Here is a 25,691-nt window from a genome sequence, read left to right as displayed (position 1 = left end):
AGAAATGCGCCCACAGTGTAGAAAAAGCATCTTACGGTGCGCTTGAGTAGGTCTTGGCAAAAACTAAGAAAATTGGAGAGGGTGATCTCAAGTTCATCAGTGTCACCCTCTGACATTGATTTTGGGCGCTTTTCAGGCAAAATAAGGGGGAGCCGCATTGGCCCGTGGCGGGAGGAGAGGCTGCTTGCGACAGCACTGAGAAGTTTTGGTTCAAACTTTGCACAGAGGCAAAGTTCAGAGCTGCTGGGGCTTTCAAGCTGGAAATGTCCCTGGGGAGGGGGGGGGGAAAAATTCTGCTAGGCTGTTATTCCTGATTCCGCTCTCTGAATCCCTTTCCGCGGCAGTTTCACGGTGATGATCCTGGTTGCTTTGCGAAGCGATGCAGATGAGCACAGGGTCGGTGCAAGCTAAGGCTGCCTTGCTGCTTTTTGAAGCTGTTTGCAAGAAAACTTTGCAGAACAGGCTCTTTTGTGAAATGCCCGCGCCTTCCCGCTGCAGGTCACAGCCAGACCCAGAGCGCTGTTTTTTTTTCCCATGGCCTTTCTTTGCCTCGGCATTAAACATATTCAGACCCCCAAATGCCAAACCAGCTCCGAAGGACGCATGGGCTAACTCTGTGCCTGCCGAAAAGCCACAAAATGGCTTTCTGAGGGACATCATTTTGATTTTTCTGATTTTTTTTTTTCTTTTCCATTTGCACTTCTCGTGGTGCAGGCTGGATGAGGAATGGATTTTCCGGTTCATCAGTGATGTTGAAAAGCAAAATTAAAAGGAAAGCAGCAGCAGTTCAGTGCCAGGTCTTTGGGTTTTATCTGGAAGCAGGCAGCAGCGGTGATGTTTGCCCAAAAAACCCTGTTCCAAAAAGAAAGCTGGAACCACCTCGCTCAGGAGCAACTTTTCCCCCATAAACTGATGACTTTTGGCAAGGGCCAGCTGATAACAAATGGCCAAATATCCGTGAATTTTGAATTGTCATTTGGCTGGATTTTGGGGCTGGAAGCCCTTTGGAGGGGCCTTTATCTGGGGGAGAAAACTCCACTTTCTGCCTCATTTCATTCCCAATGCTTGCTCAACTTCCCCTTCTGGCCACCTCCACCAACCGCTGCTGGGCTGTTGGCCCCAAAACCCCAGATTTGGGCACTTCTGAAGACACGGATAACTTTTCCTTGTTGGAGCCCATCTTTCCACCCGATGCCATAAAGCTCTGTGTTTCTTTCCTTGGAAAGCTGGGAAATTCAGCACGCAGCCCTGGAATTCACCGCATGGACCCAGTTAGGGCTTAAAAAAAAAAAAAAACAAACCCTCTGCATGCAGCTCTTATTTTGCCCCCCATCCTCTATGATAAATATTTGAACAGTGGATTGGGTGAAAGATCAACCCCATGAAGCTCTCCGTGGAAATAACCCGAGTTGCTGGCTTGGACACGTTTTTGGGGGTGGAAAACCACCCGGAGGAGAGCCGGGGTGACAAAAGCCCGCCCCGAGGTGGCAGTGGGACGCAGGGAGGAAGCAATAGCGAGGCAGAGGAAACAGCAGTGGATTCTTATTTCGTGCTGTGCCTAATTCATGGGTGATTTATGGGCCGGAGCTGGAGCACCGCCTGCTTCCCCGGGTGGATATCTGCTCCACTGCCTGCTCTCAGGAGCCGCGTTTGGGGTCTCTGGGTCTGGCCAACTTTTGGCGATGCCATCGCAGGTCGTGCTGCGCTGGGATTGATGCAGCGGGGCTGCCGAGAGGAGCCGGAGGGATTCCCTGGTTGAATCCCAGCTGCTTTTGTGCCTTTCTCAACTTTGAGCTGGAAAAGTGGAAATCTGCTGATTTTTATTTTAATTTTGATTTTTTTTTTTGCTAACTTGCTCTGCCGTTTGTGCTTCGCTTCACCTTGAAGCAAAGCCGTGCGCCGAGCCGCTCGTGCTGGCGCTTGCTGCAGGACGCAGCAGTCTGGGAGGCTTTAAGCCCCTTTTTTTTGCACCCCCTGCCCTTGAGAAGGGGGGCAGTGGGGCTGGGGGCAGGGGGGGCTTTGGGTCCGGGAGCCTGCCGTGTCCCCAGGCTGGCAGCTGCACCGGCAGCTGGGCCCTGTCGCTCCGCCGCGGGGGCTAAAAATAATGCGATGGAGCAGAATAGGTGCCAGCCCCCCGGGAGAAGGATGCTGCGGCCGGCTCGGGCTGGCTTTAGCAGGTGGCCCTGCTTTTCTGGCTGCGGGGACTTTATTTATATCCATCTGTGTTTATTTTCCCCAGTTGGGAGGGAGACGGCGTGGCGCTTATATCAGTCTCTCCAAGGGTTGTCTCAGGATTCTCCAGCATCCCCGTCCTGCTCCAGGGCGCGTTCCCTGGCAGGGGAACCTTTCCCCTCCTTTCCCCTTTCCCCCTCCTGCCCCATCCCGTGCGGATGCATTTTGCCAGCAGGATGTCCCTGCCCCTCTTTTCATTTTTGCTGTGCGCAGAGATGCCTTAATTTCGTTTTATCAAGGCTCAATTAAAGCTCGGGGCCGGCTGGGTTGGAGAGCAGGCGTTCGCCTATTAACTCTCCCCCGCAGCAGGCATGCTTGCGGATGGGAAAATAACCAGCCCTGGGACAAATCGGGCAGATAGGAGCTTATGCCAACTGTCAAAATGGTAAGTGACCTTATCCTGCAGCGCCAGGGGGATAAAATCGGGGCCGAGCTGGCTTTGACCGCCGCCTTGGCTGTGCGGCGTGTTGCCGTCCCCCTCCCTAAAAGCCAAAAGCCGCCGGCGTGCCGGGCAGCGAGCACCCGGGTTCCTGGGGCATCGGCATCTCCCCCTCGGCTTTCCCTTGTGCTCAGGCGGTTTTTAATCCTTTGTGGGTTTTTTTGGGGGGAGCATCGCCGTGGAAGTGTCAGCTCCGTCGGGCTGGTTTGTGGCAGATTTACGGCTCAGCCGGCTTCTCATCCGCAGGGGTGAGCCTGGAGCCTGCCGCGGGACAAGGTGAGCCTGCAAAAGGGGGAGACGGGAGAGTCGCTGCTGCAGCCGCTAGCAAACGCTGCTGGGAAGCAGATTGGGTGACATGAGGGCAGCCTGAAAACACGCCTTGGCTGCAAAGCGCTTTCTGTTCCGCGGGCCAGAAAAAGAGTTCAAGGAGGAGAAAGTGTCCCTGGGTCCTCCCTCCAAATAAATCACCCCAGTGTGTTCACGCAGGCGGCGGGCTGCTCGCAAAAGTGGGGAGAAGAGGATATTTACAGCACTATGGCGGTTGCTTGGAGAGCTCAGGTCAGTGAGGAAAAGAGGATTTTGTTTTCTTATTTTTTTGTGTGTGCGCTGGGAAAAGGCCAGATGCGGTGTGCTGGGGGGGGGGGGGTTTGCAGCGGCACGGGGCTGCTCTTCCAAGCCCTTTGCTACACGCCGCCCGTCCTTGTGCAGCCCCGAGGCTGCGAAGAAGCTGTGCCCGCACGGGGGAATCGGTGCTGGCTGCAGGACGTTTGGAGCAGGTTACGTGTGAATTTGGGCGGTGGGCGTCGGTACTGGGGCGCGAGACCCCCGGGCGAGTTTGCAGTGTTTCTCTCACTCCGGTGGCGTGGGTGTCAGCCTAGCCTGTTTCCCAGGCTAAAACACCAAATAATCGATGTTTAAGGTCAGAAGGGGAGGGAAAAAGAGTCCCTTGATGTTTTCTTCCTTTTCCTGTGGCGAGGGAGCCTTGGGAAGGTTGGTCTGCTCTGACCTTCCTCGCTCCTCCCTCTTCCTCCTCTCCAGCCATGCCGTCACCTCCCTGGGGGGTTGGAGGGGAGGGGGACACCTATGGGGACACCTATGGGGACACGTGTGTGTGTCCTTGGGGCTGGGGGGCTTGCTGCAGCCCCCCTGTGCCTCAATTCCCAGGGTTTCGGGGCACGGGGGAAGAAACAGAACCTTTCTTGGGATTGTTTTGGGTCTGTGCGTCCCCTGATGCTCACCCCTGTGGGGAATGAGGGTCCAGGTGTGGGGGGAAATATTTGCCTGGGGTCCTTCACAGCCAGCTCTTCAGGGCAGGGTGGTGGCGTCTGTGGGGCACTGGGTGCTGGGGACCGTTTTGCTCTTCGCAGCTTCCTGGGCTTGCCCTGCTGCGATTTCTCTCCTGTGCATCATCCCTGGGGCTCGGGGGTCTCCGCTCCGTCCTTCCTCTTCCTCCTGGTGACCTTTCAGGGCGCCGTGCTGGGCGTCTCGTGTTACCGGAGCGGGTGGGCCATCGATCGTGGGAGGCGGGGGGACGCTTGGTGCTTTCCAGCCTTTGAGCACAGCTTAGCCCCTTCGGCTGGATGCTGCCGGGGATGGATTTGGCCCTGCGAGGTCGCTGGGCACGGGGTGGATGTGGCAGAGTGCGCTTACACCCGGGACCGGCGTTTGTTTCCTTGTGAGAAGGTTCTGCAGCAGCCAGAGCAGGATTCGCCCCCCCGTGGGGTGCCAGGGGGTCTCTCCACGCTATCCCCTGTCCGGAGGGGGGACTGCCACCCCTCTCTGAACCCATCTCTTTTTCCTTCCCGCAGGAAGGGCTCGGGGACGGGCCCAGGCAGAGCATCCGGACCCCCTGTGCCATGGCTTCATCCGAGCTGCCCCCCTGCCCCGCAGTAGGTACTGTCACCAGCCGGAGCTGGTTTTTTTTTGGGGGAGGGATGGGGGAGGAAACCCAGCCTTGTGCAGGAAGGGGGGACGTCCCCCCCGCAGCACCCAGCACTTCCCCACGGGAGCCTCGTGGTACCGCCAGACCATGAGGGGCTATTGCGGGGGTCTTTGGGTGGCGATGCTCCCTGCCATATCCCGCATCCCCCTCTGCTCTCTGGGGCAAATCAGTGCCGGGGTGACACCGGCCGACGGGGTTCCTGCTCGCAGGTGACCGCCTCGCCCCCGAGGCCCCCGGCGCGCTGCCCCACGGCGAGGAGGACCTGGGCGAAGCCTTTGACTTTGAGGACAGCGACGAGGAGGACGACGAAGACTCCGCAGCCGAGGCCGAGCCGAGCAGGGGTGCGGTCCTCCAGGCACCCCCCCGCAGGCGCCGTGCCACCAGCTCCAGCATCGGTGAGGTCTCCCCGGGGTCCCCGAAGCGTCCCCTTTGGGTGGCCGAGCCTGCGCCGTGCTGGCAGTGCCGCAAGATCAGGCGCTGACCCCCTTTCTCTTTGCTTTTTCCCTTTGCAGAGGGGCTGGTGCTGGAGACCCAGGAAGGGTAAGTGGGGTTTTGGGGTGGTCTGGGGAGAAAATGCAACTTTGGAGGGGATCACCCTCTCTTTAGCATATCCCAGGCTTGTGCCGTGCCTCGGTTTCCCCATTTTATTCCCATTGCTCACAGCGTGCAAAAGGGGCTGGGTGCATGGGGTCAGGGCCTGGAGCAAGCAGGAGACCCTGGGGGTTTGTACCCCCCCAGAGAATGCAGGGGGTAGAGCAAAGGGGCAGCCCCCCAGGGGTAGCCCCACATCCTTCCTCCTGCCCTTGCATACCAAAGATTCAAAAAAAAAGCCATTCTGGGTGACTTGTGCATCCTGCCCGTGTGGGTCGCCTGCACCAACTGGAGCCATCGTGGCCCTAAAAATTTGGTCCCCAAGCCCTGGAGGGTGACAGCAAAGCAGCAGACGTGCAGTGGGACGCGCAGAGTCCCCCGCAGGGCCAGACCCGCGTGCAGCCACGCTGTCCGTAGGGCCAGTATTAATAGCAACCCGTGGCTTTGAGGCTGCAAGCTCCCTGCCCAGGTTTTGCAAGCACCTGGAGGCGAGCAAAAGAGCACGAGCAGCCATCAGCATTGCTGCCGAGCACGGCTTTTGGAGTTTTTCTTTCTTTCTTTTTTTTTTTTTTATTTATTTTTAATTTGCGTTGGGGTTGAATTTAACGAACAAGCTCATCCTGCTGCTCCGGGAGGTGCGCGGAGCCCCCGCGCTTGCATCCCACCCCCTGATTTTGCAGCTCACATTTCTGCCGCCGGAAAGCCGGCGGCATCGACCTTGACTTCTTAACGCGTCCGCTTTTCTGAAACTTCCTCCGTGGGCTGCAGCTGGGTTTGCATCCCGGGCAAGGCAGGGGCTTTATTTTGCTGCTGTGCCCCCAAATGGGGGTGTGAGCCCCACTCGCTAGGGGGTGATGGGGTTGGCGTGCATCCAGCCCTGGGGGCTTTGGCACCCCGGGGAGCTCTCTGATGGTTCCTTTGCCCTCCCTGCAGGCTGCCGGTGGGGGTGAGCAATGGGGAGGCTGGTGGGCCCCCCCCAGACATCAGCACCCAGACCTGGAAGAGGAAAAGCAACCACCAAGGTGGGTTAAAACACATGGGGAGAGGGGAAAAGCACAGCCTGAGCTGAAAAGCCCAGCCTGGCCTTGGGAGCAGGGAACGATTTTGTGGCCCTGGCTTGATTTTTGGGGTCCTGACGTGGGTCTGTTTTCTTGCTTCCCCCCCAAGGCGAGCGCTTTGAGTTCCCGGCGGTGGAGAACGACGTGATTTACGACGACGTCCCCTGTGAAAACCTTGATGCTGACCAGGACGGTAGGGGCAGCCCTCCCTCCCGGGGCCATCTTTTGGGGAGGGGGCATGAACCCATTTCACAGCCGGGCAAGCTGAGGCACCGGCAGGGAAGCATCACCAGCATCGTCCCCGTTCTGCCCCTCCAGAAGAGGCTGCCAAGGGGGGAATACGGCAGGAAAACATCCAGCCCTGGGGAGGGTGCTGGGTTTACAAAACCCTGATGTTTTGGGATCCCTGGGGAGGGAAAAGAGCAACGTTTTACCAAAATGTCCCAGGGGCAGAGCGCAGTCTGATCTACGAGGACGTGCAGCGAGGCGAGGGGCCGCGGGCAGGCGAGGATTTGGGCTGGAGCTCCAGCGAGTTTGAGAGCTACAGCGAGGACTCGGGTGAGGAGAGCAAGCCAGAGGCTGAGCCGGCCAAGCAGCGGGCGTCCTTCCAGCCCAAGGTAACGCTGGCGATCCCCTCTGCCTTGTTAGCTTGCTGTTTTAATTACTTTATTTTTCTCCATGGGTTTCCTGGATCTATCTCGCCTAAAGGTCAGGGGCTGCCCTGTGCTCTCCAGCAATACGAAACCAGCACAGCCTCATGAGATTTTGGATTTTTTTTTTTTCCTCTATTTACTCTTTTCCTTCCCTTTTTCCCCCCCTCCCCATCTGTTGCATCTCGGCATGTGGCTGCAGCTCCCCGCCTTTCCTGTTGCTTGCTGCCCTTCCCCGCTCAGACTGAGCTGGATTTCGGGAGCACGCTTCCCCGCGCCGTGCTGCTTTGGGATGGTTTCTCCTCTTGTTTTGGCCGCTTACCTGAATCTCTCTTCTCTGCCCTCTCTCGCATCCTCTGGCTTCTCCTCCCGCCTGGTTTGCTTGGGGCTCAGCTTTCTCCAGACCTGAATAGACTAAAGGAGAGATACGCCAGGACTAAGAGAGACATCCTGGCTTTAAGAGTTGGGGGGAGAGACATGCAGGAGCTGAAGCAGAAGTACGATTGGAAGGTACTGTCCCTCCTCGGTCCTTTCCCCCCTTGTCCCCTGAATTCCCCTGGGGGGGGGGGGGGGGCAAAGCCCTTCCGTAGGGCTGCGAGTGCACCCGGGCTCAATCCAGCCCCTTTTGTCCACCAGCGGAGAAACAGCGCTGCGCTGCGAGCTGCCTCCTGCGTGTCTCGTGGGCATGGGGACGTCGGGACATCTCCAACCCCTGTCACGTTTCCCCACCTCGCCTGCATCCCCTCCAGTGGTTACTGGTGTCTGCGTAGAGCAGCCCCCCCCCCCCCCCGTCCCCGACCTGCCCAAACCATCTGCTTTTTGGGTTTTTTATTTTTTATTTTTTTAAGGGGCATTTGGACAAAGCGAGGTTCGGGTGCGCTAGATGGATCTGAGAAGGTTTTCCCCGATACGGGGTCGGGAAGGAGGTTAAAGGGGGCGGAGCTCCCTGCAGATGTAGAATCTTATTGCAAAGCCTTTCCCTGCCCCAAACCACTCAGGTTGGTAGTTTACGGCCAGCTTACGCTGGGATTTTAGCAACTTGCACTAAAAATGCCGCAATTTCAGGTGTGAAGGGCAAAGCCCCCTTTTTCCCCTCGCACGGGTGCGAACGGAACCCCGCTGCAGTGGGCTGGATGCGCTCGTGCCCCTCTCCCCTCCCTCCTCTCTGCTTTCACCGCATGCTCACGCTTTGCCTGCGCCTGCTTGCAAGCTGCTGGCATGCGGCCGCGTCCCCACGGAGGGGACGGAGGTGCAGGAGCCGACCCCTCCGGTGCTCAGCTTCCTCCCTTCCTCATCCTCCCCGTTGGTCAGGGCTGGATTCCCAGGAATAGAGGAGGGGGAGATGCTGAGGGCAGTGTCCCTGAGGGGATGGGGTAGAGGGATCCAGTGCTGCACGGTCTTGAGCGCCCCGGCCCCTCTCGCCCCCTGCCCAGATGACCCAGCTGATGAAAGCGGCCAAAAGCGGCACCAAGGACGGGCTGGAGAAGACCAAGATCGCGGTCATGCGGAAGGTGACCTTCCTGCACCGTAAAGAAGCACCAGGTGAGCGGGCCGGCAGTGGGGAGCCCCCTTCGTTGCCTTTGAGAACCAAAAAAGCCCTTTTGGAAGCATATAAAAAAAAAAATCCATGTTTTTCATCATGACTCCATATGGCTTCTAGCTTCTCTGTTCTATTTTTTTTCCCCATTTTATGCTTTTAAATGTATTTTCCCCTCTGCATTCCCAGCTCAGTCTGTTCAGCTCCCTCCTCGCCCTTCCCAAAGCACCCAAAGTCCCTCTCTGGGAGCTGGGTGGAGGTGGGGACACCATGCCAGCACCCATGGGTGCTCCCAGTGGGACAGCGAGCGGGCAGGTTCTCCAGGCAGGACCAGTGCCAGGAGCATTGGAACAGTTTGGGAAACGATGAATTTGGGCAGAGCTGACTTTTGGGGTGTTTTGCGATTTATTTATTTTTTTTTTTTTTCTTGCTCAATCCTGCAAAGGCTACAGGGTCAGGTCTGGGGGGGGGGGGGGAACCCTCTGAAGCATGGAGATCACTGCTCATCCTTTCCCTGAAGACACATCCATGTCTCTGCCGTGTTCTGGCTGCTGCTTGTGCCCTGCCCTGGGGTGTGGGAAGCAGCACTATTTTCTAGACAAGGGCTGAAAACGTGATTGTGTGTGTGTGGTGGTGGTGGCGGGGGGGGTCCTCAGTGCCCACCACCCTTCCGCTGCCCCATAGGGGATGGGGAGCGTAGGAGGAGGGCGGCGGAGGTGGAAAAGCTGCCGCCTGCCCCCAGCAGCTCGAGGGGGGTCCTGGAGAATCGCGGGCGAGGTAGGATCCTGCCAGGCGGCCCCCCCCGGCTCTGCCGGGCCCCCCCTGGGGATCTGCCGTGTGTGTGTGTGCCCTGGCCTCGCTGCATGGCCCCGTGCGGATCTCTGCGTGCGCTGGGGTGGGGACCTGGAGGAAAAAGATGCTCCGAGCATCCCACCCCCACGGTGCCGCGGGGGTGGGAGGCAGCAGAAAGAGAGCTTGGGCAGCCCCGCGGAGCCGGCAGCGAGGCGCTGGGATCCTCCCTGCCAAAATTAGGGAAGGAAAAAGGTCACCCGAGCTGGCAGCACCCTCCCCTCTGGTTATTTATACGCAGCGGGGATGGGAGCGGGGCGGCGGGGCCGGGGCGGCTGGAGCGGGGCATGAGGCCGGCGCCATGTGGAGGAAGGAGCTGTCCCTGCCCCACGACCCCACGGCCCGCTCGCCCTCCTCTTCCTCAACAGCTTCGGCCTCGGGTAAGGCCCGCTTGGGCGCTGGGGAGCTCGCGTGCCCCCGTTTTCTGTGCCACGCTGCTTTGAGCTGCTGGGTTTTTTTCCGCTTCTCCCCGCTCGCTCCCCCTCTTGGGGCAAGGACGTGGCTGGGAGGGGTTGGAGGGGGGGGGGGGTTCCTCAACCCCCGGGCGCCTTGTGGGGGGGGGGTGTGGGTTGTGCGCGCCCCGGCCCCCCCCCCCCCCCGGCTCCCTCCTGGCTTGCAGGGCCTGACTCATGCTGGTGTCCGGTGACAGCGGCGGGGCTCGGGGACAGGCGATGCCGGCTTCCAGCTCCGCAGCTGCGAACCCAAGCGGAGCCCCTGGAGCATCCCGGCGCAGCCCCCTCCAAAAACTGGGGGTGCACCAAGCACCCAGATTTTTGCCCCCCCCCCCCCCCCCAAAAAGAAAAAAAAAAAAAAAAAGGTAAAATAGCTTTTTTTTTGGTGTTTTTGTGGGTCTCGCAGGGGACTCGGAGGAGGAGGACACGGGCTTCTTGGAGGTCACCGTCTCGGACATGAAGCACCCGCCGCCGGAGCTCGGCCCCATGCCCACGGGGCTCAGCCCCCAGCAGGTGGGTGCGCGTTTGGGGTCCGGGGTGAGCCCCGGCTTCCCCTTCCCGTTTGAGCAACCCAAAATAACAGAGGGCTGAGTCGGCAGAAAGCGGCGACGCCGCGTCAGCAGCAGGGCGGGGGGTGAGGGGGGCACTTCTGCATGGGGGTTCTCATCCCCTGCGCCCCCCCCCAGTTATTTGGGACGAGCCTGGCGTGCCTTTCAGGTGGTGCGGCGACACATCCTGGGCTCCATCGTGCAGAGCGAGCGCAGCTACGTGGACTCCCTGAAGCGCATCCTGCAGGTGGGGGGCCCTGGTTTTGGGGGGGGGGGGAGGGTTTGGGGGTGTGCGGGGATGCGGGATGCTGACATGCTGCCGTCGCCCGCAGGATTACAGGAACCCGCTGATGGAGATGGAGCCCAAGGTGCTGAGCGCCAGGAAGTGCCAGGTGGTGTTTTTCCGCCTGAAGGAGATCCTGCAGTGCCACTCCATGTTCCAGATCGCCCTCGCCTCCCGCGTGGCCGAGTGGGACTCGGCAGAGAAGATCGGGGACCTCTTCGTGGCCTCGGTAGGAGGGCGGTGGGGTACCGCTGCCCAGCCTCCCCCAGCCCTTTCCCAGCAGTAGCAGGGGGTGGAGGAGCCGAGTGGCGCAGCCCCACCGCGGGGTACCCCCAGTGTTGCCCCAAAACGGTGTGAGCCCCCACAGCCCCATTTTGGGGGGCCCAATGGTGCTTATCCTGCCCTCTCCCCCCCGCCAAGTTCTCCAAGTCGATGGTGCTGGACGTGTACAGCGACTACGTCAACAACTTCACCACTGCCATGTCCCTCATCAAGAAGGCTTGTCTCACCAAACCTGCCTTCCTCGACTTCCTCAAGGTCAGCGGGTCCCAAGTGTGGCCACAGGGGGCTGCTGGTCACCGTTTGGGGTGAAAACTCCCCTTTTTATTCCTTTTTTCCCCCCTGCACAGAAGCGGCAGATGGCCAGCACGGACCGGGTGACGCTCTACGGGCTGATGGTGAAGCCCATCCAGAGGTTCCCCCAGTTCATCCTGCTCCTGCAGGTATGGGTGAGGGGAGCCTGTGCGCCCATGGGGCACCCCCTTTGCACCCCACTTTGGCAGCCTGGCTGCTGCAGGACAGGGTTTAACAGTGGGCGCTGGGTTCCTTTTGGGGCTGGATTCCTTGTGGGGCCTTGGGGTCTTTCCCCCTTCCCAAGCTGGGATGCTGGGAGGCTTCTCTTCCAAACTCTTGATTTTGCTGGTGTGGCAAGCTGCAGCATCCCCGTTCACAACCTGATGGGGCTGGTGTCACCCTGGTGATGTTTCTCCCCCCCCAGGACATGCTGAAGAACACCCCCAAGGGCCACGCAGACCGCCTGTCCCTTCAGCTGGCGCTCACGGAGCTGGAGACGCTGGCGGAGAAGCTCAACGAGCAGAAGCGCGTGGCTGACCAGGTTGCTGAAATCCAGCAGCTCAGCAAGAGCATCAGTGACCGCAGCAGCCTCAACAAGGTTTGTCCTTCGGCCTCGCCGCTCCTCCTCGTCCCGTGGTGACGGGCGGCTTTGGGTTCACATCCGTCCCCTCTGGCTGGTGTTTGCAGAAGTGCTGCGGTGCTGGGGCTCCCGGGAGGGGGTTTTGGAGAAGCCAAGCTCCCGTCTTCCCTGAAGCAATGTCCCTTAGCAAAAGCAAAAAGAAAAGCAAAAGTTTGGAAATTCCCTTCCACCCCCACCCTACGGCCCTCCAGGAGAAGGCTGGGGGCTGAGCCAGGGCACTGCTGCTTTTTCTTCTGTCGCCTCCTCCCCTCCATCCATCTGCTTGATTTTGCAACCCCTGCTGGAAAACCATGCACGAAGCTATTGCAACACATCCTGGGCCGTGCTGCGGGCACGTGGTGGCCTCCACAGCCTGTCCCTGCGGCTAGGACTTGGGGACAGAGGATAAAGGGACTCAGGAGGGGCTGCAAAAGGGCTGCGTTGGTCCTTTTAGGGCTTTTGGTTCTCGGCGGTGTGAAATGCAGGGCGCAAAAAGCTGTGGTGCGAAGGGGCTGCGCTGTGCAGTCGGAGCACTTTGCACGGCTGTTTCAGTGCAGCCGGGAGCAGCGCTGGCCAAAACTGCTTCCTGCTGTTCTAGAGGAGCAAGCCCAAGTTGCGAAGGGAAAACCCTCACACAAGCACAAAGCCCCCCAAAATTGGGGGGTGGGAGGCGGGCAGGACCCCCAGGGCTGAGCCCCCTGCCTGCTCCATCCCCTCTGCAGCTGCTGAGCTCGGGGCAGCGGCAGCTCCTGCTCTGCGAGACGCTGACCGAGACGGTGTACGGCGACCGGGGGCAGCTCATCAAGTCCAAGGAGCGCAAGGTTTTCCTCCTCAACGACATGCTGGTCTGCGCCAACATCAACTTCAAGTACGTGCCGGCCGCCCCGCGCCCCAAAATCACTCCGCAAAGTGCTGGCGTGGTCACCCCCCAGCACCTGTCCCCTTCCCCACCTCGGTTTTGGGCTTAGTGGGTTTGGCTAGCTTCACCCCCAAAACTGCTTCTTGTTGTTTTGGAGGAGCGAGCCCAAGTTTGGGGCTGCTTTGTCCCAAAAGCCTTGGGCAAAGCATCCGTGCCGTGATGCCGTGGGAGCTCCTGGGGGTTTGGGGACCTTGTGGCTCAGATGTTGATGCTGCAGAAGCGGGGGGAGAAAGCTCTCTCTGGGCTCCCAGTGATGCTTTTTTATTAACGTTTCCCCCCAATCCAGGCCGGTGAATCCAAGGTAGGCGCTGAGTGTGGTTTGTGTTTGCGTGCCCCACGTTTGGGGGTGCAAGCATGCGCCGGTGCATGCTGTGGGGTGGCCAACAGAGCTCGGCACCTGCTTTTTGCAAGGGGAACGGGTGGGGGGTTGCAGGACGAGCAGCACCAGCTGCCGATTTACTTGCTTTTTGCATCCTCCCTTGGCAGAGGCCAGCTGGAAATTAGCAGCCTGGTGCCCCTGGGCCCCAAATACGTGGTGAAGTGGAGCACGGCCCTCCCGCAGGTGCAGGTGGTGGAGGTGGGGCAGGAGAGCGGTGCCTATGACAAGGACAACGTGGTCATCCACAACGCCGGCGCCAAGAAGCACGCGCCCACCGGGCCGGCCTCGCACAGTGAGCACCCGTCCCTGCGTCTGCACAGCCCTGGTGGGATGGCGAGCAGCGCTGCTCACAAACCCTGTTTCTCCCCTTTCCCTCCCCGCCTCTCCCAAGATAAAGTCTACCTGGGGCCGCCACGGCTGTTCCAGGAGCTGCAGGACCTGCAGAAGGACCTGGCGGTGGTGGAGCAGATCACCCTCCTCATCAGCACGTTGCACGGCACCTACCAGGTACCTAAATGAACACCGGGGGCTTAACATTTAGGCATGAGCCCCCGTGCTCTGCCCTGGGGCTGCCTGGGCACCCTGATATACCCCATGGGGACCCGTCGCCCCGTTCTGAGCTCCACAGCATCCCCGTGGCTGAAACCCGGGGACTGAGGCTCCGTGGGGGGGCTTCCCTGAATCCTCCCTTCCCCCAGAACCTGAACATGACGGTGGCCCAGGACTGGTGCTTGGCTCTGCAGAGGATGATGAAGGTGAAGGAAGAGGAGATCCACTCTGCCAACAAGTGCCGCCTCCGTCTCCTGCTGCCCGGCAAGCCGGACAAGTGGGTTCCCAAATGCTTCTGCCCAACCCATGGAGGGGAGGAGGCTGAAGACAACCCACTAACTGATTTCTTTCCCCCCCCCCCACAAGGTCTGGCCGCCCCATCAGCGTCATGGTGGTCTTCATCACTCCCAGCCCCCTGAGCAAGATCTCCTGGGTGAACCGTCTCCACTTGGCCAAGATTGGGCTGCGTGAGTAGATGGCTGGGGTGGGTGGCTATTGCCTCTGGAAGCAAAATGTGGGAGCAGAGAGGGGTTGGCATCCTGGTGGGAGGCTGGAAGCAGGGAAAGCGTTGGACCAAGGTGGTGGGAGAAGTTTTCAGCTGGTTTGCGCGCTGGCTGGAAGTGGGAACTGATGGAAATGGTGTTTCTCCCTCAAAACGCTTTGCGTTACGATGCTCTGGGGTGGCGTCTCTGGGATGCTTGTTGATGGATCTCAGCTCGGCCTTGTGCTGGTGCTGGCATTGCCCCGTTTTTCCATGAAATGGTGCAAATAAACAAGGGGGGAGCCCGTCCTCCTGACACCTCCGTGTCTCTATTCCTTTTTAACTCTGTGAGCCACTGCAGGGAAAAAAAAAAGTTTAATGGAAGAATGAAAAATCATTCCAGCCCAGGGGGGATCTAAGCACTCAAATACGATTTCAAATGATTTTTGATTCTCTTCTTTTTAACAGTTTGTGTTGTTTTTAATCTGGGATGCCTGGGGCATAATCCTGTATCTGCAAGTTAGAAATGAAAACACATTAAAGCCTGATGTGGAGAAACACATTAGTGGCTTTTTTTCCTCCCTTACATACGTAGTGTTTGGGGGGGGCTTTTTGCCTCTGCTCAATGCAGTCTCTTGGCCATGCACTGCAGGGAGGTGCAGAGGCTTGAAGAAGGGATTGGGGTGGCCCCCTGCAGATGGTGATGGCTTGGGGCTGGGAGCTGTGCTGGGCGTGGGGTGTTTTAATGCATCCCAAAAGCTGGTGCTGGGGTGGGTGATGCGGCTTCCTCTGCTGCACCCAGGGTTGCTCATTTTGAGAGGGAGCTGGGGGTGTCCTGGCCATCCTCGAACTGCTCTGCTCCCCCCCCAGGGGAGGAGAACCAGCCAGGCTGGCTCTGTCCCGATGAAGACAAGAAGAGCAAAGCTCCTTTCTGGTGCCCCATCCTCTCCTGCCACATGTCCGCCTTCTCCTCCAAGGCCCTTGATTTGCAGGTAAAGGCGATGCCCAACCTCCCCTCCAACGCCTGAATTGCTCCTTCCCCTTCAGCTCCATGTGTGGGGAGCAAGCAGCCTGAAATCCCCCGGGGGGCTGGTTGGGAGGGGATGGCTGAGCTGCTTGCAAAGGCAGAAATGGGTACAATCCGTGCTGGTTGGGGGTTGAAAAGTAAGGAATGCTGGGTTTTGGCTGGGTCCTGATTTTGGGGCATGCTCTGTGTACTGTGCTGGGATAAATGAGAGTGTCTCCTGCAGCTCGGCGCCGCGGTGCACAACCCCGTGCAGTCCTCGCTACTGGGCTTCTCCGCCGTCAGCACCTCGCTGCCGCAGGGCTACCTCTGGGTGAGCAAAACAAGCCCCCAAACGGGGTGAAAAGCACCAGGTTCGGGTTGTGTCTGTCCTCAGGAACACATCGGAGGAAAGGCTAAGAATGGTTCTGTGGTCCCTGCAGGTTGGGGGTGGCCAGGAAGGTGCAGGGGGGCAGGTGGAGATCTTCTCCCTCAATCGCTCAGTGCCGCGGACGGTCAAGTCCTTCCCGGTGGCCTCACCGGTGCTGTGCATGGAGTACATCCCCGAGGCGACTGAAGGGGACACGACGGGGACTGAGGAGACCCGGGCGGGCACCGAGCAGCCCCCTGCAGCACTGCACCCCACTGTTTGCTTGGGACTGCAGGACGGCAGGTGAGCACCCCGGAGGGAAGGCACGCGCAGGGGTGCGTGGACTCGTGCGCATGCGCTGCTCTTGCAGCCCTCCTCCTGCTGCAAAGAGCTTTGCACTGGAATTTTATGGCAAGGAGGACTGGTACTCCATAGTCCCCACCCTGCTCTCGCATCTCCCCTTTTCCCACTAGCATCGCAGTGTACGGCAGCGTGGACACGGGGACGCAGTGCTTGCTGACCTGCAAGAGCCCGGGCATGCAGCCTGTCCTGTGCCTGAAGCACAGCCCCGAGTACCTGTTTGCAGGGCTGCAGGATGGCACTGTGGCTGCGTACCCCAGGAACAACGGTGAGGGCACCCCACTGCGTGGTTTTGGCTGGGCTTCTTGGTGTGACACCCCAAAAACAGACAGCCGTAGTTGGGCTGGCTGCTAAAATAACAATAGAAGCACCATTTTATGTTTTTCCTCTGCTGTTTCATCCCCTGCCTTGCAACCCTGGGCTGTGGGTGGTGGTGGTGGGGGAAGTTATTTTGCATTGCCAGCATCAGTGGGGTTTGGTTGGAGGGAAATGTGCAGTGAAAGGTGTCAGTGGCCAGCAAAGGGCTGATACAGCAGGAAAGAGTTTGCTCGGACGGTGGCAGCACTTGGGGACTGCTGGATCCTTCCTGGGTGCACAAGGACCCCTTGGAGCTGTTTGCAAGGAGGAAAAAAAAATCACCTTTTTGGTGCTATAAAGAGAGCCTCGGGGGGATGATGTGCGTGAGCCCTCTGCTTTATCGGATTGATTTGGGTTTTATTGTCGCCGGCTCCAGCTGTGCCGGGTGCTCCAACCCTGGCGCAGCTTGCTTCGAGCCTTGCTCCTCGGAGGCTTTTCCCAGCTATTTTTCTCGGCTTCGTCGCTAGAGGGTGGGAAAGTGCCTCAGAAACGCTGCCCAGCCCCAGTCCGTGGCAAAAGCTCCAGTTCTCTCAGATAACCTGCAGAGAGGGGCACCAAAGCCGCTTATGTTGCGTTTTTGGGTGCTGTGCGCCCCCCTTTCCAACCCCAGCGAGCAGGCTGGCACATCAGTGGCGTGGCTTTAATTTCCCCTTGATTTTGCCCAAATGCATGTGGAAGGCAGCAAGCTGCTAGCAGGGCTTTTTAAATCTTATCCCTGCCTTTTGCAAATTTGCACGTGGTGGCACACCTGCTGCACGGCTTTGTTAGAAAAAAGCTTTCCCGAAATAGCTTGGTTTTACGCGGAGCTGCGAGCACCGAGATGTGCTCGGTGCAGGGGCTGAACAACGGCTCGGCTGCGATGCTGACGAGAGCAGAGCTCTGCGCACCCTGGGGCTCTTTCATCTCTCGGATCCTGAAGTTTTGTTTTTGGAAATTGCCATGGAAGTAGGATGCCTGCTTGAAAGTGAGAGCAATTCTCCACTGCAGCCGTCCAGCCCACTGGAGGTGGCGAATTCATGGTCGGATGTCTTTCGCAGACACTCCGGATCGACCCAGCTGAGCAGTAGCACTTCAACAGCTGAAAAAAAAAAAAAAAGATCAGTTTGAGCTTTTCCAGCAAGGAGTGGGTGCTGTTGTTGTGCCTGAGCACTCGTTGCAGGTGGCTGTGCAGCAGTGGCACTGGCAGGCTGTTGAACCCAGATGCTTGCAGCTGCTGGGCCATTCGCACAGGGGTGCTGCAGAAGGGCTCGGGGTGGAGACCAGGGCTGGAGGCTGCCCACGTGTGTTGCTCTGCTCTGCTCTGTCCTTAATTCTTCTCCCAGACTGTGGGGGAAGAAGACAGGGTGGTGGGGAGGGGTGGCCATGTGCTCCAGGCTTTTGGGTGCTGCTTGTGTGGCCCGGGGGTGAGCCCTCGTCCATCTTCCTGCTGGTGGCATCGAGGAGTTGGGGGCACCTGGGGCTGCCTGGGGGGGGGCAAGAGGTGACCCCAGCACCTGAAGGTGACGTCTGTGTGTGGCGGGGATGCCCTGTGCTGGCACCTGGTGTGCATGCCCATGCCCTGATTGGATTTAAACCACTAGATGCATGAAAATATGGTGTTTTTTTTTGTTTGTTTGTTTTTGTTTTTTTTTGCTTCCCCGATGGCTAAGCCTCCTCACCTTCTCCTGGCCTCTCTGCTCTGCCCTAGGGGGGCTGTGGGACCTGGCTGAGCGTCCCACCTGCCTGACCGTGGGCACCGGCCCCGTGCGAGCCCTCCTGACGCTGGATGAGACCGTCTGGGCCAGCTGTGCCAACCAGGTCACCGTCCTCGACGCCTCCAGCCTCCGCGCTCAGGTACGGTGGGGGGGACACCGAGCGCCGCCAGCACCCCTGGGGCGCACCAGGGGTGGGGGCTGCCGTGGTGGCTTTTGGGACCTCTTGGTGGGTCGAGCACAAAAGGGTGCGTGTCCAGCACCAGGTGTGTATGTGTGATGCCCAGACAGTTTTTATTGCTGCCTTGCAATGCCTTTCGGTCCCTCAGTGGGTCACAGGAGTCCTGTCCCCTCCGCGAGGCACCAGCAGTGATGCTGAAGGCTCTCCCACAGCTGCATAAGCAGGGAATGCTGAACAGTCACTTAAAAAAAAAAAAAGAAAAAGGAAAAAAAAAAATAACACTTTCTCCCACCTTTAATTTTCTCATTTAGTGTCCAAACTTAGTTTGCATGTATTAGCTGTCGTAAATCCATCCTACCAGCAGTGCCGAAGATGAATAATGCATCGGAGGGCTGTATTAGTTTTCTGTCTCCGATCTTATTTATGACAGGAGCCGGTTGGGAATTCTCGCAGAAGAAAAGCATGGGGGGAAAAAAGGGGGGGGCACATCCTGGGTGATGCGGTGTGAATTGGCAACGTGGGGTGGGCGTCAAAACGGGGGGTTACAAGGGGGCTGGGGGTTATCGGGGGCTGCAGCCCAAATCAGCTTTGATTCCCCCCGGGAGCTTGCACCTCCCCGTCCTCAACAGCAGCTCTGCAAGCCCCCAACCCATAAAATGGAGTTTGGAGAGCTGCGGAACGGGCTCCGGGGTCTGTGTGAGGGGGGCCGGCAGCTCGGGAATAAACCACCGGGGAGTAAATCCCACGCTGGCTGGGAGCGAGGGGGAGATAACCTAATAATCTCTGTCCGCCTCCGCTCCGTGCGAGCTTGTGGGGAGATTGCACTACGCCGGTGCTCTCCGGGGAGGGATCAATAGCTGCTCCTTTCCTTTAAAAATAAAATCAGAATTTCAAACCCATAAGAAGTGGAGTTGGAGTGTGTGCGTGGAGGTGATTTCAGCCTGCACCGTGCTCGCCGCCCCGGTGCGGTTTGGGCTCGTTGCTGCGACGTGGAAAGCAGGAGCTGCATTGCAGCAAGACCTCGGGGTTGCAATTAAACAGCAAATCACTGCCCGAGGAAGCGTGCACGGTACATGCCACGAAACAGCCGCTCTCCTCCTGCTCCCGGCAGGATTCGATTTTTAACCTCCAAACCCCTCCTTCCACCAGCATCGTCATGCTCCAAAGTCTGCTTTGCTCTGGAGCATCCCGTGTCTGCAGGCTCGAGCCGTTCCCAGCCTGCCTTCGATGCTAACACCAGTTTTTGTGCCTTCCCTGCTGCATGGGGGGATTTTCAGAGAGTTCGTTTCATAAAGATGTTTCTGGGTACATAAATCCAGTGCTGCTGGAAGCGTTTGCCGTGCGATATTCGGGGGTTTGTGGGCCGGAGCTCCTTGCAGGAGCTTGCTGCAGCAGGGAGAGCTGACACAATAGGCAAACGAGGTGTTCATTAGGATTTTGGATGCGTTGGAGCCCATCGGGAGCAGGATGGGATGGGGCAGCACGGGGAAAAGGTCGAGCTGAGGTTTTCAGCTCTGATTTCTTTTTGCATCTGAAAGCAGAGATGGGAGATGCAGCAGAGCTGAGAAGGTTGCTCTCCACCTCTGACCTTTGAAGAATCAGCTTTTATACCAAAGCAGTGGATATTTTGTTTTCTCTTCCTTTGGTCCAGAAGTTGTTGTACAACAGCAGTCCCCAAACAGCTCTTGGGCAGGGGCTGAGCCTTCGCTTGCTGGCTTTTGGGGCAGGAGGGAAGCAGGAAGGTCTCGTCCCACCTTGGCGTGAGCTTGGCTGGTGCATCTAGCCCAGCAAATCAGTCTTTTAAAGAAGAAATAAAACCTGGAGGGTTGGGAAAGGCTCCGTTACCTCCCTAAAGAACCAAGAGGAGGCTGGTGAGGGGCTGCTTTTGGTGTGCTCTGCCAAAATCAGGGCTGGTGGGGAGGGCCGGGACCTCCAGGTCTCTCCTTCCCCCCCTCTGTGGGTTAGCAGCCCTAAAAGCAGCTGCTAGAGAAGCCCGGTCCTGCAGCGCTTCAGGGAGCAAAACGACTTTTATTGAGATTCCTTCTCTTTTTTTTTTTTTTAATCTTTGCGGTCTGCCGGCAGCAAACCTTCGAGGCCCACCCGGACGTGGAGGCCAGCGTGACGCACATGATCAAGGCGGGCAGCGGCGTCTGGATGGCGTTCTCCTTGGGCTCCTCCATCCGCCTCTTCCACACCGAGACGCTGGAGCACCTGCAGGAGATCAACATCGCCACCAGGACCACCTTCGTCCTCCCAGGTGGGCTCTTGATCCCCATTAAGGGGAGAACTGGGGTGCCCGCCCCCCAGATGGCTTTGCTCTGCTTGCGGCCGTGTTGATCTGCAGAGGAATCGTGATGCAAGGGGTTTGTCTAGCTGGCGGTGTGAAGTTCGGAGCTTTGCCCTGGAGCTTGGGTCTCCCTTTAGAAGCTGCAGGGATGGGGCTGGGGGCATCGCCCTGAAGCCCCAGGGCATTTTTAGCAGGTGGCTTGGCAGAAGGAAGATCTTGAGGACTCCCAAGCAAAACGCGAACACTTTGCAGAAGGGAGGGGGCGTTCCTTGCCTGCGAGCGTAGTTTTTAGGCTGCAGAAGCTTTGGGATGGGCTTGGACAGGTCTGGCTAGGGTGCTGGCAAGGCTGAACGTTGGGCAGATGGAACCCCTTTCCCTTCATCCATGCATCCCATGCTTACACTCATGCACCCTCCCCATTCTCGTGTGTGCATCCACACCCCATCCCTGCACCCATGCATGCCTCCACGAACCCCACCTTCGCCCCACTCTGTGCATCCGTGCACCTCATCCCTGTACCCATCGTCACTCCTGTGCGTGCACCCATTCACCCCTGCACCCCCTCGTGCACGCACCCCGCAGCCCCACGCTCCCCTTTGCCCCCCGCTTACCCCCCAGCACGGTCTCCCCTCCGTGTCTGCCCGTTTGGCTCTCGGCTGCCCCGACGTGCCGAGGAAAGGACGAGGCTCAGCCCTGAGCTTGCAAGGTTGCCTCCCCCTTGTTCCAGCTACAGAACGTCCTAATTGTGTAATTAGTTATAAACGCAGTACTCGTGTTAAGTCACTCTTTTCTTTTTTTTTTTTTAGAGCATGTTAAAATATTTATCACTTCCTTTTCTTCCTGGGCGAGTGAGCGTTTGGTATTAATGCGTTTTTGAACTCGCGCTCCCTCATCCTTTTTAACTAGACAGGTCATTAATAAAGTCCTCGCAGAGAACTGGAGTTGCATCTCTGCAGATATATTGCTTTGCCGAGTCTGATGCCACAGCGCTAAGTCTCTGCAATAAAATATTCATTTAGCCATTAGAAGCCTGGCTTCTTTTCGCTCCTCGTCCTTCTGTTTTTTATTTATTGGTATTTTCAGCGTTTTCCCTGCACGGAGATCTTCACCCAAGGGTGGTGCTCGGTTCTGAGGGGGCTCCGCTGTGTGTCCCCCATGTAGAACTCCGGTGTGTGTGTGTTTGGGGGGGGTTGTCCACTTTGTGGGGGGATGCTGCTGCTGCTAAGCCCTTGCTCACCCCCTTCACCCCCTTTTTTTTCCCCCTTTCTTCAGGACAAAAACACGTCCGTGTCACCAGCCTGCTCATCTGCCAGGGCTTGCTGTGGGTTGGCACCGACCTGGGCATCATTGTGCTGCTGCCCGTGCCCCGGCTGGAGGGCATCCCTAAAATCACCGGTGAGCACCCCAAAAACTCCCCCGCTCAGCAAGATGCTGCGTGCAGCCGGTTGGGCTCTTCTTCAGCCAAATTCCTCTGTTTTGCAGGAAAAGGCATGGTGTCTCTCAACGGGCACGGTGGCCCCGTGGAGTTCTTGGCGGTGGCCCTTAGCACCCTGGCCCCCGACGTGCTGAAGGGCAACCAGGAGGAAGAGGAGGGTGAGGAAGAGAAAACCCCGGAGCTGGATGGCCCTCCGCCACGGGAAATGAGGAAAAAAGGGATTTTGCTGCAATACCGCTTGCGCTCCACTGCCCACCTCCCCGGGCAGCTGCTGTCCGTGCGGGATGCTCCGGCGGGGACCAGCGGCACCCCGGAGCACACGGAGGAGGACGGCTCCATCTACGAGATGGCCGACGACCCCGACGTCTGGGTGCGGAGCCGGCCCTGTGCCCGCGACGCTCCCCGCAAGGAGATCTCCTCCGTCGCCATCATTTCGGGGGGCCGGGGGTACCGCAACTTCAGTGCCGAGCCGCAGCGCCGGGGCGGCGAGGCCGACAGCACCCTGCTCATCTGGCAGGTCCCGCTGATGCTATAGCCCCCCGGGGACCCCCGCCCGGCGCCTACCTCAAAGCCACCCGTAAAGCTGCCGGGGGGTGGTTGCACCCCGGGTACCCCCGTTTATTTTTTATTTTTTAAGGAGAATCAGACAAAAAAAAAAGGAAAAACTTAAAAGTGGACTTTTTTTCCCCCCAAACCAGCTTTGTGCTTTGGGAGAGGGGAGTTTTTAACCATGGGAAATGGCGACCTCCCTGCGGGCTTTGGAGGCGCTGGGATTGTGCTGGGCTCTGGCCGGAGGCATCTGTGTGTATGCGTGTTAATATATATAAATATATATAAATACGGTGTATATTATTACCTGTATAGAGAAGGAATCTGTATATATTGGGGCACTTGGAGATGCAGAAATAAAGCAGAGGTGTGAACATTCATCAGGTGCCGGCTGTGCTGAAATGGGCTTTTGCTAAAAATAACCCTTTTTTGGACTGTGAATTGAGGATTTTGGGGTCCTGAAATCCCGTGTTTTGGGAGCTGGTTTGGGGGTTTCCCACTGAGCAAGGGAGCTGTTTCTGCAGGGAAGGCAGTTTGGGAACTGCCAAGACTTCAGCCTGGAAATAAACCCCATAGGAGTAAATCCCATAGGAACCAGCGTGTTTCCATACGAGAGCTTGTAACCCCGTTCAGCCTGAGAGCAGATGTTTTCCTTCCATCACAGCCATCCCTCTAGCTTTGGTGATGGCACCCCAACGGGCTGATACCATCTTCATGCTCAAAGTTCGACAGGAAACCCCCAGATTGCTTTTATTTTGCCCAGAAATGGTGTGGGATGGAGGGGGGGTAACGGGGAGAGGGAAGTACCCAGAGCTCTCTGTCCCTGCCAGAGAAACCCAAGGCCAGGGAGGTGGAAAGTTGTCGGCGGACTAAATCAATTTATAATGCGATCCTCTAACTGGCTTCAATTTGATTTTCATTTGTAGCACTACAATTATCAGATTGATATTCCCGGCAACTCAACCTTGAAATGGGACAGCGCGGCTCGTGCTGCTGGCGAGCAGAGATTATCTGCCCTGGACCAATTTTTGAGTATTTTTCTAATTAGCCATAACATGTGCTTTTTTTTTTTTCTTCCCCTCAGTCTTTTCTGATCAAGTGTTGTTTTTTTTTTTTTTTTTTCCCATGTCAGCATCGAAGTACAGCATGAATGGGGCTGGCCAAATCCCAGACCAGCCGTGCAGCTGATGGAAACCAGTTTGACACTGGTGGAGAATGGTGCCAGCGTGGTTGTGGCTCTTTTCCCACTGCTTTTTTTCCTCTTTTTTTTTTTTTTCTTTCCAGTTTCAGTGCATTTGGGGTCAGCACGCAGGAAAGCAGCTGGTCCCCCAGGGATGTTGCTGCATGGCATGGATGGCACCAGGGAGCTCCTGCGCCACGGTTAAACCTCGCTGTGCTTATATCGCAATGCTGTGTGCGACGCCAGCTGGGGAATTACTCCGTATGTAGCAACAGGGTGTTATAAAATCACTTGCAGGAGCCCGGGAGGTTATGGGGATGGTGGGTGGGCACCAGAGGAGATGCTCTTAACCCATCTGGGGATCCTGCAGCACCATGGGAATCTTTTTAGCCACAAAGTGCACTTCAGTGCATTACATGCAGAATATTTCTAGGCAGACACCCTTCATAAGATGCTTTTTGTAAGGCTTGAGCCTGCTCCCATTAATCCAAGTTGGTGATGGGTGTCCCGCACCAAGACGCATCTTCCTAAGCTTTTTATTGTTTACTATGTTTCCCCTTTTTCTTCTTGATATCCCTTTTAATGATCGCTTTCTTCAGCCTCATTATCTTGCTCAGATGCTAATGCGCTGGGGCAGCCGGCATGCTTGTTGCAGATGATGTTTGCAAACTCCCAGCTTAAGCAGAAAGTTACCTTTAACAGCTGCGCCCCCCAGAGTGAATATTTTTTTCAAAATAAAACCCCAGGGCTCTGGTTTAGGGGAGATTTTGTGCTGCTCCTCTAATGCAAGCTCACAGTGGATCGCTGTCCTTGCGCAGGGGTGCTGCGAGGGGCTGATGGGGGTGGCAGGGATCCCACCGATGCCATCCTATGGAGGACAAGAGAAGGTGGTTGCTGTGACAGCATGGCAAAAAAAGGTGTGGGAAAACATCAGCCTTCCCATGTGATGCTTTAATCCCTTCAGATTTGGAAGCCTCCACCTACATCCCTGGCTCTTTTTCCATCTGTTGGCATCTGGATTTATTCCTTCCCACCTTTCTCCTTCTCTGTCCGTTTCATGTTGTGCCAAGCCCTGCCCAGACCCTGGCCACCGACGGACTTTGGCCCCCATCTGCATTGCCACGAGCATGAAGACCGACGGCTTTGCTCGCTGCTGCCCTGCCAAAGCCCCAGGAGAGGTTTAAAAGCTCCCCCTGCTTTGGTCTGGATGGTGGCCAGCACTGCACGGCTTTCCCCATGAGGGATGTTGGAGCCATGCTCTTGGTTACAGCTCCTGGCTGAAGGTCAGGGGATGAATTACGCACAGGCACGCGTCCTGTCTGATGGAGCTGGGCAGAGGGACGTGGATGTGCCAGGGGTCCAGACCCCTGCTGGGACTGCAGCTCTGCTTCAGGAAGAGGCTGCAGAGAGCTTTGGGGGGGTACCTTGTCCCCCTCAGAGAGGAAATGTCCTGGGGGGGCTGGGGTTGTATCTCCTGGGGGATGCTCCCACGGGTGTCCTGGTGGCATCTCCTAGGGGCTCCCTGTTGCTTTGTCCCCAGGGTGTCCCTGCTGCTTCTCCCAGGGGATGGCCTCGTGTCACCTCCTAGGGACGCCCAGGGCATCTCCCAAAGATGATGAGGGGGAGGCTGTGGCTGAAGGCTTGGGAAGGGTGTCCTGCTGTGGACAGGGACGAGCCCTGTCCCACTGCCACCAGCAGCAGGTGACCTCGGTGGCAGCTCGTGGCCATTCCCCAGATTACAGCATCCTCTGGGCAGGGAGGGGACGGCCAGCTCCTTACCTCCCAGCTGTGGCTCCTCGGCCACCACCCTGCTTATCTCGTAATTAGCGAGTCGTTAGGGATGAGAAATTAATGACCAGCTTCCCTAAATGAAGCTCCTCGCTCTCCCTCTGGGCTCACTTTTAGGGCAAGCACATAGGGAAGGAGCCTTGCATGGCTAGGAGGATGCTGGAGCTGCAGGATTTGGGACAAGGGATGAATTGGGTTGCTTTGTTCACCAACAGATGCTTTTTTTGGGATGCTGGGCTGCGCAAATAGCAGCCTTGGCCTTGTTTCAGCCTGGGTAAGGCTGCTGAGCACTTTTGCAATGTAAATGCAGCCTGACAGGGCTGGGGAGGTTTTGGAGATGATCTGTGGCCAGGGTTTATTTTGGGGGGAAAGGAAGCAGCATTGCGAAC

At 57.7% G+C, this 25,691-nt stretch overlaps 1 protein-coding gene across 11 annotated transcripts in view; it reads left to right on the top strand.

Annotated features, from left to right (window-relative positions):
• Window positions 1–22,714, top strand: part of ARHGEF10L (Rho guanine nucleotide exchange factor 10 like) — a 26,507-nt gene extending 3,793 nt beyond the window's left edge. For 2 of the 11 annotated variants that reach the window (XM_035344742.1, XM_035344745.1), the window contains exons 2-30: window positions 4,480–4,564; window positions 4,823–5,008; window positions 5,126–5,153; window positions 6,138–6,226; window positions 6,372–6,455; window positions 6,710–6,879; window positions 7,306–7,422; window positions 8,346–8,454; window positions 9,134–9,226; window positions 10,157–10,263; window positions 10,468–10,545; window positions 10,631–10,810; window positions 11,002–11,118; window positions 11,211–11,303; window positions 11,579–11,752; window positions 12,496–12,641; window positions 12,979–12,993; window positions 13,179–13,363; window positions 13,463–13,578; window positions 13,770–13,897; window positions 13,987–14,087; window positions 14,972–15,093; window positions 15,352–15,438; window positions 15,548–15,777; window positions 15,948–16,102; window positions 17,879–18,024; window positions 20,146–20,320; window positions 21,623–21,745; window positions 21,833–22,714. In XM_035344742.1, the coding sequence (XP_035200633.1) occupies window positions 4,480–4,564; window positions 4,823–5,008; window positions 5,126–5,153; window positions 6,138–6,226; window positions 6,372–6,455; window positions 6,710–6,879; window positions 7,306–7,422; window positions 8,346–8,454; window positions 9,134–9,226; window positions 10,157–10,263; window positions 10,468–10,545; window positions 10,631–10,810; window positions 11,002–11,118; window positions 11,211–11,303; window positions 11,579–11,752; window positions 12,496–12,641; window positions 12,979–12,993; window positions 13,179–13,363; window positions 13,463–13,578; window positions 13,770–13,897; window positions 13,987–14,087; window positions 14,972–15,093; window positions 15,352–15,438; window positions 15,548–15,777; window positions 15,948–16,102; window positions 17,879–18,024; window positions 20,146–20,320; window positions 21,623–21,745; window positions 21,833–22,320 (3,927 nt within the window). In that variant the 3' untranslated portion in view covers window positions 22,321–22,714. Of the gene's footprint in view, window positions 1–3,154; window positions 3,230–4,479; window positions 4,565–4,822; window positions 5,009–5,125; window positions 5,154–6,137; window positions 6,227–6,371; window positions 6,456–6,709; window positions 6,880–7,305; window positions 7,423–8,345; window positions 8,455–9,133; window positions 9,227–9,406; window positions 9,679–10,156; window positions 10,264–10,467; window positions 10,546–10,630; window positions 10,811–11,001; window positions 11,119–11,210; window positions 11,304–11,578; window positions 11,753–12,495; window positions 12,642–12,978; window positions 12,994–13,178; window positions 13,364–13,462; window positions 13,579–13,769; window positions 13,898–13,986; window positions 14,088–14,971; window positions 15,094–15,351; window positions 15,439–15,547; window positions 15,778–15,947; window positions 16,103–17,878; window positions 18,025–20,145; window positions 20,321–21,622; window positions 21,746–21,832 lie in introns of those variants that run through there. The other 9 variants (XM_035344743.1, XM_035344749.1, XM_035344746.1 and 6 more) reach the window with 9 other exon arrangements.
• Window positions 22,715–25,691: the final 2,977 nt, after the last annotated feature.

This window comes from Oxyura jamaicensis, chromosome 21 (assembly GCF_011077185.1).
Source record: "Oxyura jamaicensis isolate SHBP4307 breed ruddy duck chromosome 21, BPBGC_Ojam_1.0, whole genome shotgun sequence".
Classification (NCBI taxonomy): Eukaryota; Metazoa; Chordata; class Aves; order Anseriformes; family Anatidae; genus Oxyura; species Oxyura jamaicensis.
Note: the sequence above shows the minus strand (reverse complement) of the source record. Positions and strands in the feature narration are given on the sequence as shown.